The sequence below is a fragment of the Pinus tabuliformis genome, chromosome 1_1, assembly GCF_031772625.1.
Source record: "Pinus tabuliformis cultivar Carrire ecotype Pingquan chromosome 1_1, CPIR1, whole genome shotgun sequence".
Classification (NCBI taxonomy): Eukaryota; Viridiplantae; Streptophyta; class Pinopsida; order Pinales; family Pinaceae; genus Pinus; species Pinus tabuliformis.
Window position 1 is genome coordinate 838,479,246 of NC_142297.1, and position 15,170 is coordinate 838,494,415.

Below are 15,170 nucleotides of genomic sequence, written 5' to 3' on the forward strand. Positions count from 1 at the left end.
GTGAGGCCTCCCCCAATGGAATTGAGATTATCAAGATAAGATTAATTGTTTAGGATAGGCACCACGTGACTCCTTGCTCATGGTGCAATGAACACTTTCCTCATGCAAAATTTAGCAATGGTCTTGGGTGTTCCATGTGCACATAGATATTTTAAACTTGAACAACATTTTCAAGTATAAGTTCACATAAATAAATGAGTTTTCGTACCATGAGAAGCTTCCAATTGTCAAAGCATGATTAAATATAACAATTGTTTTCTTACAAATTAAAAAGGTCATTTGCACTTTAATTAATCATGATGCTACTCAAAATTCCAGAACCCAAATGAGACCATGACCTAAGAGTAGAGTTGCTTTCTAGGTAATGGAGGTGTGATAGAAAGGACAACAAAAGGTAGAGATCTAATCCTAGCAATGGGACATATTCAGAATAGTTTTTTTCCCAACTTTATCATGAAGATGATATTCAAGTTAAGGAATATCTAAAGTGAACATATTTCTCATAGCCAAATTCTATAAAATGGAGGGGAAAGGAAAAATGTGTTTTAGTTCTCGTAAAGCCTCTCATAAAGTGCCAAGTTGAAAGAACTATAATCATTCTCATAAAGTGCAAAGTTGAAAGAACTATAATCATTCTTTCAACTTAACTTTCCATAATTTTTATAAGCAACAATTTGAAATGGTGTTTATCATAGCCACTTATCAATAGACATATAAGGAAGATATTTTGCATGGCACAGACCCTTTTTAAATTCATCTTAGCTTCCTTTCTATTAAGCGAAACAAACAAACAAACAAAAAATCAAAGTGCAATTTTCTCATTGCTTAAAAAGAGTAAACATTAAGATATATATACTACCAACTTCATGGTTCTCCATTATAAATAATTCTTCCAATATACCCCTTTCATATCAATACATAACCAAATTATATTACAACCTTGTAATAATTCTTCCAATATACTCCTTTCATATTAATACATAACCAAATTATATTACAATCAAGAGTCTACTAAAAACTCATATTTCCTTTCTTTGCAATTGAAAAAATCATGTTTGAAGCAAACTCTAAGGCATACATAGTCTTGCCCAAGATTTGACCACAAGGCCTATGAGACCAAACTTCCCCACCTAACCATTGGGACAACATCCTTGGACTTGAAAACTCATATTTCTTATATATATAAAAAATAGTTAAGAATACCCAAAACCCAGAAAGATCTAGCAAGAGAGAATATCTACACTTTATAAACCCTAACAAGTTACTTCTTCGAATTGTCAAGTTTTATTTACATACCTATATTAAAAATAAACTAACCATGTAGTAAATTTTTCTGGTTTAAACACTAAAAAAATTGCAGGGCCACCCATGTCACAAGAAATGCCACAAGAATATTTCAACCAATACTCTCCGTCACTTTTTATGAACTTTAATCTTCTTTGAACTACAACATGAGCAGATTTCACTACTTTCTTTGATCAAATCTAGATAAGTGGCACATACAATTCTCCACATTACAGCATATATGATCCATTGCCTAGTGAACAGAAGGAACAACACTAATGACTCTGGTCTGCTTTCGGCATCTTTGAAAAATGCTATCGTACAATATATCGAATTGTACCCCTGCTCTTTCTCGGTTGATAACAAAGAGAATGTGATCAACTTCCACAATTGTATAGTACCTGTCAATCTCACAAATTAGAAATCTTAATTAGGTCTTTCTCAAAGCTTGAGACAAGTTATTTTCTGGTTCTTACCAAACACCTGGTTGCAACGAGTGACCATCCGTTAATTCTGGACTTAGCAAACAGTGGGGATGGGGCTCAGGAAAGCGGGGATAAAGCATCGAGATTGTGTTTAATGCTCCATCATTGTCTTGCCAATCCTCGTCACTGTTAAGAAATTTAGGGTTAATAGTAGTAACAACATAACCAATTGCTCAAGCAAGCAGGAAAGAAATCTGTCTGTTCAATAATCACTCACTTGTAACCTTTGTAAGGAAGTGGCACATTGCTGGGATAGCACCACTGGCTCATCTGCAGCGTCCTAATAAAGAGAAGAGGATGAATTCCAGACAGACTTGAAGGCATGGTGACTCCAAACAATTTTCGTGTCTTTCTCGTGGCATAGCTGTTTCAAGCAAAAGTGGTTTGAAACATCAATGTTTAGTCAATCCTTCAATTCAGAATTTTTAACCACCACTAATGCATATTACATGCATTCTACATAAAACTATAATTGCTTCCAATGAAACAGGAGGACTTGAATGTAACAAGTACTATGGGCTTTGAACATCTCTATCTTATTTTCAAGGATAGACTTGTCTCTATCAAATGTGGGCCAAAAATGCAGCAGTCCCCACCTGAAATAGTAGGTATTTGGAAAAGTCTGGAGTTTGGAATTGATTTCAACTGAGACCTGTAGACTTAAATCTACAAGAGTCCAATCATCTGAAGCAAAAGGAATAACATTTCCTAGAAGACTCTGTATAAGCCCGGAAATCCTAACCTTTCGCCAAGTCATGTTAAAATGATCAAACCCAAAGTTGTAGTAGCTTTTCAGCCAAGCAATGTCCAACCAATCATATATAATAACTCCCACACGACACAACTGTAACAGAGAGAAGGGTTTGATTGTCTTTCCATCTTCTGGCCTACAATCCCCCAGAAGAGAAGGATGTTTAAGCACAGGTATCAAAATAGGTGACATGGAAACAATTATGTCAGTAGAAACAAGATATATGCCCAATAGACAATCAATATGAACCCAGCAAAAGAGTAATAAATGCTTCATAGAAGGCTGAGATATACAGCATTTGTTACTCTACTCCTATCTAATGCTCCAAATTCATAATTGTATATCCCAACCTGTACAACATTTATTACTCTACCACTAGGTATATATTCATTGCCCAATACTAATACCTAGTTCGGGAGTCTGAAATTCCAAAGCAAGAACACGGGAACTCTGAAAAGAAATCATAAAACAAACAAGCAAACAATTTCTGAGAAACTCACTGCACTCCGTCCAGGTAGACATGAGTTGTTCCATTGAGAGCACCAGATAAAGAGGTAACACTCAGCACCCAACCTTCGGAAGTGCTATCATGTCCCTGGAATGTCTGCATAAAGATAATTCTAGCACCGTAAAGGCACAATTTTTCAACTTTCTAGCATTGCTACCAACGGAAAAGCAAATTTAGGCTGAACTAATGAGTGACTGGATTACCTTTTCAGCAAGCATATTGTGCAGAACCCTGACAACTTGAATCCCAGAAGAGTGCCCAACAAAGTGTACTGGATGTTTGTCATCCCATTCAGAATAATAGCCTGTAAAAATTCATATCAAAGCAATGAATGCTTCTAGTTTCAACCAAAAGTGCAATCACAACAGGATGCCAGAAGATGGTAGAAGTCATTACCTGAATGTTGTGGCCATCACAAATTGAGAACTAGAACGGGGTAAATGTAAGGAGGAAGTAAATCTGAGGCTTGCAAAGTCGAATTTCTTCTAAAACAGAGGGTGTCCTGCAATTGCATTTGCATTTAACGTAATGGGTATCCCACAATTAGTGAGATGATCAAGCAACAGAGTCTGCAGAAGTTGTAGAGGGTTTCACTCCCCACTTAACCATAAAGTGCAAGCACAATAGTATGCCAGAAGATGGTAGAAGTCATTACCTGAATGTTGTGGCCATCACAAATTGAGAACTAGGAGGAGGTAAATGTGGAGGAAGTATATCTAAAACAGAGTGGCGTCCTGCAATTGCATTTAATGTAATGGGTACACCATGATTAGTGAGATGCTCAAGCAACAACAGAATCTGCAGAAGTTGTAGAGGGCTTCACTCGCCACTTAACCACAAAGTGCAAGCACAACAATCTGCCAGAAGATGGCAGAAGCCATCAGTTTCTGTAAAAGTATATATGAAACACTAAAAATAAATGAATTCAAATTGCAGAAATTCAAATTTATAATTCAAGCCTTATTAAGGATGACAATGGACAGCTAAAATGTGAAAGAATACAAACCAAGCCAGTCACCAAAATCGTAAAAGAGCGCAAGGAATGCATTGAGCAAGGAATTTACCTGCGAGTATCGAGAGCCCATCGGTGCAAGCAGAACCTTCAGAATTTCGTTTCAAAATTTCTTGTAAGGAACTTGGATTTCAGGGAGATTTCGAATTCCAGCCCTGCAGAGCCTTTCCTTTCATCCTCTTCTCTCCCGCTTTGCTGTTTTTCTTGGCACAGTGGAAGCGACCTCTGCTCTCCCACTCCTCACAAGATGCAAGCACAAATGTGAAAATATACAAGTCATTGCGAGTCATTTGTTTCTGTAAGTCATTGAAAAAAAACGAATCACATTGGCAGAAATTGAAAGTCAAATTTCTTCTAAGACAAAGAGGTGTCCTGCAATTGCATTTAACGTAATGGGTATCTCATGGTAATAGGTATCCCATAATCAGTGAACTTCTGCTTCACTCCCCACTTAACCACAAAGTGCAAGCACAACAGTACGCCAGAAGATGGTAGAAGTCATTACCTGAATGTTGTGGCCATTGCAAACTGAGAACTAGAAAGAGGTAAATGTGGAGGAAGTATATCTGAAGCTAGCAAAGTCGAAATTCTTCTAGAACAGAGAAGTGCCCTGCACTTGCATTTAATGTAATGGGTATCCCATGATTAGTGAGATGATCAAGCAACAGAATCTGTAGAAGTTGTAGAGGGCTTCACTCCCGACTTAACCCCAAAGTGCAATCACAACAGTTTGCCAGAAGATGGTATAAGTCATTACGGGTCGTCCGCTTCTGTGAAACACTAAAAATATATGAATTAAAATTGCAGAAATTTAAATCTATAATCCAAGCCTTATTAAGGATGACAATGGACAGGTAAAATGTGAATGAATGCAAACCAAGCCAGTCACCAGAATCGTAAAAGAACCCAAGGAATTCAGTCATGAGAATCCTAAAAGAACCTAAGGAATTTACCTGTCAGTATAGAGAACCCAGCCCATCGATGCAAGCAGAACCTTCAGAAATTCGTTTTAGAATTTCTTGTATGAATTTGGATTTCAAGGAGATTTCGACTCCCAACCCTGCAGATCATTTCCTTTTGTCCTCTTCTCTCCCGCGCTGCTGTTTTTCTTGGCACGGTGACAGTGACCTCTCCTCTCCCACTCCCCACAAGTTGCAAGGTCTAAAATCTGCCGAAATAATGTACAAGTCATTGCGAGTCATTTGTTTCTGCAAGACATTGAAAAATACGAATTACATTGGCAGAAATTCAAATTCATGTTATCTTACCTGTCAGTACCTGTATATTATGTTACATATTAGTATAGAACGCCCACCAGTTAAAGCAAAACACTAACAATCATACAAGCGTTTAGCTCCAAAGCGACACCAGACAGTCGAGGCATACAAGCCGGACCTGGAACAACAGAACCGCAACCAAACGTTTGCTATACAGTTAACCGAGCAGGCAGGAACCGCATTGTGTCTTCACCGCAGACAATACAACAAATACAAAGGAAAAATCGCAGAGACTGCAGAGCTAAACAACCAAGTAACAATGATAACCCAAAGGGCGCGAACAGGGTAAAACCCAAGCCGACTAACTTTCCAGGATCTCGAGCAGGGAGACCACCACAGTGCATGCCGTCCGCTTGGGAGTCGTGGGACCACGTGCCGCTCAATCTGTACCAAGAATCACAGCTTCACCCAGGTCGTCTTGGCTCAAATGATAAGCAAGTCACATGGTGGTCGAAACCGACATTTACGGAAATTTCCATAAAACCCATGCAGGTAACAGAAACCCTCAGTATTTAACCAGAATGCCATTAACTTATAATGCTCAAATAACCATGGACTCTTGAGGGAAACGAACAGACAATACTGTGACAAACATCAATGCCACTGGAAAACGCCAAACGACAGAGGAACAAACATCTAAACAATACAGTAGCCGAACTTACCAAAGCGACACCAGACAGTCGAGGCATACAAGCCGGACCTGGAACAACAGAACCGCAACCAAACGTTTGCTATACAGTTAACCGAGCAGGCAGGAACCGCATTCTATTTTCACCGCAGACAATACAACAAACACAAAGGAAAAATCGCAGAGACTGCAGAGCTAAACAACCAAGTAACAATAACAACCCAAACGCCGCGAACAGGGTAAAACCCAAGCCGAGCAACTTTCCACGATCTCGAGGAGGGACAACTGTCCGCCCATAAGACCACCACAGCACATGCCGTCCGCGTGGGAGCCGCGGGACCACGTGGCCTCCACCTCGAACCATGCGAAGCCAGCAATAAGACCCCAAAACCTTTCCTCGCCCAAAACCTTAGTTCGACTTAGGAAATTGCCTTAATATTTTGGAAAATCAGCTAGGTCAACGCGCGGTCAGCGATCTATTGATCGCATATAGTTTTAAAATTGCAGAAATTTAAATCTATAATCCAAGCCTTATTAAGGATGACAATGGACAGGTAAAATGTGAATGAATGCAAACCAAGCCAGTCACCAGAATCGTAAAAGAACCCAAGGAATTTAGTCATGAGAATCCTAAAAGAACCTAAGGAATTTACCTGTCAGTATAGAGAACCCAGCCCATCGATGCAAGCAGAACCTTCAGAAATTCGTTTTAGAATTTCTTGTATGAATTTGGATTTCAAGGAGATTTCGACTCCCAACCCTGCAGATCCTTTCCTTTTTTCCTCTTCTCTCCCGCGCTGCTGTTTTTCTTGGCACGGTGACAGCGACCTCTCCTCTCCCACTCCCCACAAGGTGCAAGGTCTAAAATCTGTCGAAATAATGTACAAGTCATTGCGAGTCATTTGTTTCTGCAAGACATTGAAAAATACGAATTACATTGGCAGAAATTCAAATTCATGTTATCTTACCTGTCAGTACCTTTATATTATGTTACATATTAGTACAGAACGCCCACCAGCTAAAGCAAAACACTAACAATCATACAAGCGTTTAGCTCCAAAGCGACACCAGACAGTCGAGGCATACAAGCCGGACCTGGAACAACAGAACCGCAACCAAACGTTTGCTATACAGTTAACCGAGCAGGCAGGAACCGCATTGTGTCTTCACCGCAGACAATACAACAAATACAAAGGAAAAATCGCAGAGACTGCAGAGCTAAACAACCAAGTAACAATGATAACCCAAAGGGCGCGAACAGGGTAAAACCCAAGCCGACTAACTTTCCAGGACCTCGAACAGGGAGACCACCACAGTACATGCCATCCGCTTGGGAGTCGCGAGACCACGTGCCGCTCATTCTGTACCAAGAATCACAGCTTCACCCAGGTCGTCTCGGCCCAAATGATAAGCAAGTCACATGGTGGTCGAAACCAACATTTATGGAAATTTCCATAAAACCCATGCAGGTAATAGAAACCCTCAGTATTTAACCAGAATGCCATTAACTTATAATGCTCAAATAACCATGGACTCTTGAGGGAAACGAACAGACAATACTGTGACAAACATCAACGCCACTGGAAAACGCCAAACGACAGAGGAACAAACATCTAAACAATACAGTAGCCGAACTTACCAAAGCGACACCAGATAGTCGAGGCATACAAGCCGGACCTGGAACAACAGAACCGCAACCAAACGTTTGCTATACAGTTAACCGAGCAGGCAGGAACCGCATTCTGTTTTCACCGCAGACAATACAACAAACACAAAGGAAAAATCGCAGAGACTGCAGAGCTAAACAACCAAGTAACAATAACAACCCAAACGCCGCGAACAGGGTAAAACCCAAGCCGAGCAACTTTCCACGATCTCGAGGAGGGACAGCTGTCCGCCCATAAGACCACCACAGCACATGCCGTCCGCGTGGGAGCCGCGTGATCACATGGCCTCCACCTCGAACCATGCGAAGCCAGCAATAAGACCCCAAAACCTTTCCTCGCCCAAAACCTTAGTTCGACTTAGGAAATTGCCTTAATATTTCGCAAAATCAGCTAGGTCAACGCGCGGTCAGCGATCTATTGATCGCATATAGTCCCCGGCAGGGACTAATAAGGGGGAAAAAACAAGAAAAAAGTAAAAATTAACAAAATTAACTTCAAAAAAAAAAAAAAAAAAAATCAAATATTAAAAAAAAACACAAAAAATAATAAAAAAAACAAATTTTCAAAGAAAAATGTAGAGTAAGAAAGAGCCGCGGAATTTTTAATTTTACGATTAAATTTTTTTGATAGTTTTTATTTCGTTTTTTTATATATACTTTTATATTTAATTTTACACACTAAAAATATTTACCTGTCAAAAATTTGATCTTCTGTTAAACCAGAATGGTGATAAAAATAAAATAATATCATTTAAAATGAATTGTATTTATTGTCCAGGATAAACGCTTCAAAGTTTAAAAAATAACATATTGATATTTTCTTACGATTTTTAAATAGTTGAATTTTTTTTAATAGTGACATTAAATGATGATGGTACATTGAATTTGTTTTATAGTGTCATTAAATGATGATGGTACATTGAGATTGAAATCAATGAATCACAATTAAATGCATCACCTTTTACAAATGGATATAAAGTACATTTTAAATTTATAGTTTGAAAAAACACAAGGCGGGGTCGCACGACCGACTATGTATAATGAGAAAATATGTGCTTGACGATACTGATTTTGGGAAATAAAAGGAGGTCTTTTCAAGTTGCAAGTGGGGTACCAGGAAGGTATGAAGTACTTGAAGTGGAAGGAGAATTATAACTTTTTAAAAACATGTCAGGATACCATGGTTAGTAATCTCCATCAATGATGGAAACTTGGGAATGCTACAAATACATAGGTATTAATGATATTCTTGGTGTTTCAAATTTAAGGAAATATAGGAAGGTTTGGTTCAAGATGAACGATAGGCTTTGTTATTAAGGGTTACACAGAAAAAACACAGGTTCTAGCATTTACAAAAAAGAAAGATAAGAATGTTTGATCAAAATACCCAATTTAAGTACGGATAAATATTTTTTGGAAGTACTTGATCCTTCTCAAAAACAAAAGGCCTCGATTAAACTCTGCTTGGGCCATTGCAATCAATTAAGCTCTGGGATGTTGCAATTGTAAGAGATTGAATTAAGCTCTGGGATGTTGCAATTGTAAGAGATTGAATAAGTGTTTTGATGATGCATGGGTGGACTCGATTGCATCACGAAAACGGTCGAAAGCACAATTTTCAGAAATGGAGGATTGGGAACTAAATCTGAACCATTGTCTTTGCCTCATCCCATCAATAAATTGGAAATCGATGACTTTGTTGGAAAGAGATCATTTACAATGCAGAAAACAAGAAGTAAGGCTAAAATTTATAGCTTCGAAACATCTTTCAGTCATGCAAAATGACACTAGTTTTGGAATTATTCCAATAACAACATAGGTCAAGAGAAAAGTAGCTTATTGCATGGTCAAAAGTTGGGTTCAAGGATAAAGTATCAAAAAATGTAGAATATGATAGGTGTTCGGGTCCCTTTATAGTCTAATGAAAACATTAGATGATTTAAACAAGAAAGAAGTCTTGTAAGAGGGAGGGCCATTTTTGAAGATTCTAACAAATGGTGAGAAAAGGAAAAAGTATGGAAGAGGTCACAAGAAAGCGCCCACAACAACTATCAAAGTTCTAAAAAGTGAATATAATATTATCAAAAAATTCAAGAATCCCCAAGAGCAGTCATATTTGATCTTTTTTTAGAGGCTAAGGAGCAAAGGAAAAACTCAGAGAAATGAAAAGAAATCTTCTTACACATTAGAAAAGCCAAATTGATCAATACAGACTACCAGTTGGTCATGATTTATTTTGGGACAAGCAATAATTGTTGCCATTTTTGCAAAAACGAATTTCCTGGAAAGAGATGGACATGAAACAACAAGAACCATGGAAAGATAAGAAAGGGAAAACTGGCTATTTTAAAAGCTTAAAGAAACTTATATTAAAAAAAGACAAAAGCGGAGCAATCAACCAATCATCTATCGAAATATCTGTTGAAGATCCTAGGAAAGAAGAAAGAAATCAATTGAACCATCCTTGGGAGATCTCCATGTAGAGGAAGAAGACATGCATAGGTTGTTAGCCCTTCTTTGGATAATTGAAGATCTAATGGAGGGAAGAAAAAGAAAAGAAAGTGAGGACCAATTCATAACATGGACAAAGAAGGATTACTTTGTTTGGATGGTCCAAAAGAGCATATGGAAATTCCAAAAAGATGTCAAAAAAAATTTAAGAACATATGAAATTGTTGTATCTTATGAGGATGTTGATGAAATTCCAAAATTGGTTTCAAACATCCATAGTGATGTTAGAATGAGTTGATTTTGCAATCAAGTGAAGATACATTGTTGCATAAAGGGCCAAAGACTATCATGGAAGAAGATGCAAAAAACAATTGTTCAGGGTTTGTCATATAGATTACTTGAAAATCCATAGTAATTTTAAATGAGCAAAGGCATAAAGAAAATCCATTGCTGAAAATGGAACAAAATATGTCAAGAGAAAATGTTGGGCCATTGAAAAAAATGGGACAAAATATGTCATGAGCAAATGAAAGAATAAAGTGGATTGCATGTTAAACCTAGGTTTAGTCTATGCCAAGAATGGGTTGAAGCAGAGCCATTGAAGAGAGGAGTTGAGAAGGCGGATGTGAAAAATATTGATGGGATGGTAGAGTATGCCAAAATCCTTTGATGGGATGGCAAAGTATGCCAAAATCCTTGATGGGATGGTAGAGTTAGTGCTCAACTCCTTAAGTGCTTGGATGGAGAAGAATTCAAGTTTGAAAATAAAAAAGCTAGGATATCACTTTATCTTTTTTCCAATAGTCAAAAAAATAAATATCACCAAATGGAAGTACACAACATGGCTACGAACATGTATGAAAACCCTACCATGCATCACATGGTTACTATAAAAATGTAGCATTGGAAAAATCCTAAAGAAACATGCTTTCATTATATACTAAAATTTATATAGCAAAATGTTATATAATTTTAGAAATTTTGTTTCTACCAAATGATTACTGAGGATGTCTTAGCTGATGCTAGCTAGAATAAGGCGAGGCTAGTGGAAAATTGTTAGAGCAGAGCTTGGAAACCGGGGCTTTTCGGTTTGCAACAAGCTATGAGAAATGGAAGATGAAAAGACAATCTAGCTATTGTTTTAAAATGATGATGCAATGAAGATAACATAAGTTCAAACAAATATTTAAATGAGAGTGGGGTTTCTTGACAACTGTGTTTAGGCAAGACATTTAGGGCAATAGACTTCCTTAAATAAAAACATCCTCTAAACATTTTTTTTGCCTTAAATAACTAAAACTTACAAAACTATTTACTTTATTCTTTTAAATTTAATATTAAATTTCTAAATTTTAATAAATAGTAAAATTGTTTTGTGAGAATTGAATAATAATTTTTTTTTAATAATATTGATTTTATAATAAAATATATAATTAAAAAACATACAATTAAGTTTTCAATTATATTTTATATAAATAAAAATAAATCATATTAATTTTAATCATATCATAAACATATATTTATTTTATATTTTCAATTTTATAATAAATAATAATTCTATACACATAAATATAAAATTTTGTGTAATTATAATAATGCGTTAATCTTATCTAAAATTATATCTCAAATTAATTTAAAATAAAAAATACTTAAGGTTATAATTAATTAAAAACCATTAATATATATATATAAATTGAAATCTAAACAATTAGATAATTCTCATAAACAATTTATAAGTAGAAGTAAAATAATTATTTATAATAAAAGGTTATGGCATGAATGTCGTGATGCCTGCATCGGATATGCTGTGATCAGTGATATGAATAGAGCCTCAATCAAAAGCAAATGATAAAAAAAAAAAAAAAACATTGAAAAAAAATATAAATTAAGACACAGACAAAACAAACACAATTTTAAATATGGTTAATATTAATTTTTTTATAATAACAATATTATATTTGCAAAACTATTTTAAATATGGTTAATTTTAATCTTTTTATAATAACATTATTATATTTGCAAAACTATAAGATTTAAGAATGGATACTTACTTGGAATAGAGAGTGGCAATTAAATATAAATAATTACGAGTTACATCAATCTCTTTTTTTATTTCCATTTCTTATATAACAATATTATATTTGCAAAACTACAAGATTGGAAAGTGTGGAAACTTATTTGAAATGGAGGGTGACAATTAAATACAACGGGAAATTGAATTAACCTCATTTTCTATTTCCATTCCCATGTACCATATAATTAACATTTATTAACAGTATTAGGAAAAAAATTACTTCCACCCCCATTCTGTTTTATCTATCATATATACAACCCGCTGCACCTCATTACCATACCAATTCTGTTACCATTTACTTACCAATTGTGTTACCATTTATAAGTAATAGTGTAACAACTATGTCATATAACTATATTGAAAGTGTAAATCGGGAAAATAAAATGAACTAAACTATAATTAACATATGAACAAATTTTGATCTTTCATTTTTTTAATTGTAGTACTTGGTTGAGAAGTTAGTTTACTTTGGCACAATACCATTATTAAATGCGTAATTTAAATGGTTTATGAATAATTTATCTTTATATTTTTTTTAAATGAAAAACAAAATAATAATAAATAAATTGTTGTTTTTAATGGATAGTTTGAGTGATTTTTTTTAGAAAAAAGTTTAATGAAAAATAAAAATTGTTATTATATGAGGATAGGTTGAATAGATTTGATTGACAAGGTGAATTTGATCATCATGAAATTAGTTTGGTGGATTCCCTTGTAGGATTGAATGAAGTTTAGAGCATTCAAGCTTTAGGCCATAGATTTGATTGATAAGGTGAATTTGTTCGTCATGAAATTCGTTTGGTGGATTCCATTGTAGGATTGAATGAAGTTTAGAGCATTCAAGCTTTAGAGCATGACCCTAGCCAGTCCAAAAAACTTCTTATCTACATATGTCTTGAATTAACTAATTGCATCATTGTTTACCTCACCTAGGTTTCTACTTTTAATTGAATTACATGTCATATAGCCTATAATCTATAGTCTCTTAAGTAAAAGGGAAACAAATCCCATAAATATCCATGTCCCACTAATAAATTACAATTTATTGAAAAAATCATCATGGCCAAGGATTGAAGTGCAAATATTTGGGGATTCAAATTAAGTACTGAAAAAAAATAGATGAAAAAAATTTGTAATCCAAATTGATGGTTATTGAAAATTTTCACATGGTTAGTTGAACTCATGCTCACTGACAACAACTTGACAACCTCAAACTCCCCATTATAAGCTCAAGCCAAGATAGATAAATAATAATAATAATAATAATAAATTGTTTCCATCCACCATTTTACAAGCCTTAACAAGGTCCATTATAAAGTTTAGCTACATTTAGTTTAACTTCAATATAAGTAATATTTTTGCCAATGCACCTATGATTGTAGTGTGTAGTACGCATACAACTAAAAACTCCTACACAGTTTAAAAATTTCCCTAACATTTTTACCGTGAGGATGGGTGCCTGCAATCCAAAATCCATACAATTAAAGAATCCTACACAGTTTAAAAATTTCCCTAACAATTTTACTGCGAGGATGGGTGCTTGCAATCCAAAATCCTATCATGAGGATGGGTGCCTGCAATCTAAAACCCTGTAGGATGTGTAAAACTCTTAGATTATGTTACATGATATTTCTTTTATTAAATTACTATAAATTATACACACTACATTTTAGCTTCTCTTACCAAGACTAGAGACATGTCATTCAAAAATTCAATACATACGAATATTTCCTAAACACCTACTTGTGAATTGTTGATATCAATATAATCGAAGTTAATAGAAAGTGAAAAGTTAATTTATCAGACACAATAAGTTGTAGAGAGAGCATGATTCAAATGAAATATCACATCATGCAATGACGAATGACGATATGTATTACATAAAGGATATTCAATTTTCATACTTGAATCCTTTCATACAACCCTGCAAAAAAAAAGAAAAAAAGAGAGAGTATATTTTGAAGGTTAAAAAGAACTCACCAGCAGATATTATGAGTGGCCATTGAAATTTCCTAGTCCAACAAGTATAAAATGAATCAAAGCACATAGTTGGTATGACGTCAATGAAAATCAGTAAGCTTGGTCCTTCTTGGCCTTCATGACAACAATAGGGCATTGTACATAGTTGGTATGACGTTAATGAAAATCAGTAAGCTTGGTCCTTCTTGGCCTTCATGACAACAATAGGGCATTGTACATGGAGGATATAATAGTCACTCACAATGCCAAGAAACACCCTACAAGATTCAATGTCCTCCATTTAAAACAAGTGTTCTGTAGCAGGATAAAATCCAAATAGATTTTATCTCTTGAAGAGATCAAGGCTTAATTATAAATTCCATGATTATTAGCCATCCACATTCTCAAAGTCGCTGGGAAACCCGCATCGAATTTCAACACTCAAGTATGGAGAAATTTTTGTTGTATTAAACCTCAGATAAAATTAATCTATTAAATCTCTGCTTCAACAACATCCAGGGGGACATTAAACAAGAATTTATATGCTTTAGTTTATCTAATTAATAAACAAAAACTATATTAATTTTGTGGCATTCTTTCAATATTACGAGCAATGCTTTTAGCTAAGTAATTGAAGTTATAATAAATTTGAATATCAGAGACTCATATTAGCTTTCAACTAAAATCATCTTAAAATAATAAGAGGCTTGCCTTAGCAATGTTGGGAGAAAGGGAGAGGCATGCCTCAACAATGTTAAAATAATCAAAATTGAAATGGTTTTGTACTTCTGTTTTGAAGAAAGAGATCAAGTGATAACAACATCAATGTCCTACAACACATATTTCTATTTTAAAATGAATTCCATGTCCTACAACCTATAATCTACAACTTAAGTAAAAAGGGAAACAACCCCTAAAAATCCAGGTCTCAGTTTATAAATTACAATCTATGGCATTAGAAAAGGGGAAAAAATCCTTGTCCCACTTGATAAGATATAGCCTATGGCATACAAGAAGAAAAATGAAGAAAAAATGAAAAAATCATCATGGCCAAGGACTAGAGTGGTAATATTTG

At 35.2% G+C, this 15,170-nt stretch overlaps 2 protein-coding genes across 4 annotated transcripts in view; both read right to left on the minus strand.

The window, feature by feature from the left end:
• LOC149216751 (uncharacterized) overlaps positions 1-15,170 on the minus strand; it is a 261,615-nt gene that overhangs the window by 161,694 nt on the left and 84,751 nt on the right. The window lies entirely within an intron of this gene.
• On the minus strand, positions 1,385-4,954 carry LOC149216752 (uncharacterized). Its single transcript, XM_089391273.1, has 8 exons — positions 4,546-4,954; positions 4,093-4,336; positions 3,684-3,885; positions 3,425-3,530; positions 3,232-3,332; positions 3,021-3,124; positions 1,987-2,133; positions 1,385-1,895 (listed from the first exon to the last, which is right to left on the minus strand). Exons 5-8 carry the CDS (start codon positions 3,244-3,246, stop codon positions 1,757-1,759), a joined length of 405 nt encoding a protein of 134 aa, XP_089247399.1. The 5' UTR covers positions 3,247-3,332; positions 3,425-3,530; positions 3,684-3,885; positions 4,093-4,336; positions 4,546-4,954; the 3' UTR covers positions 1,385-1,756.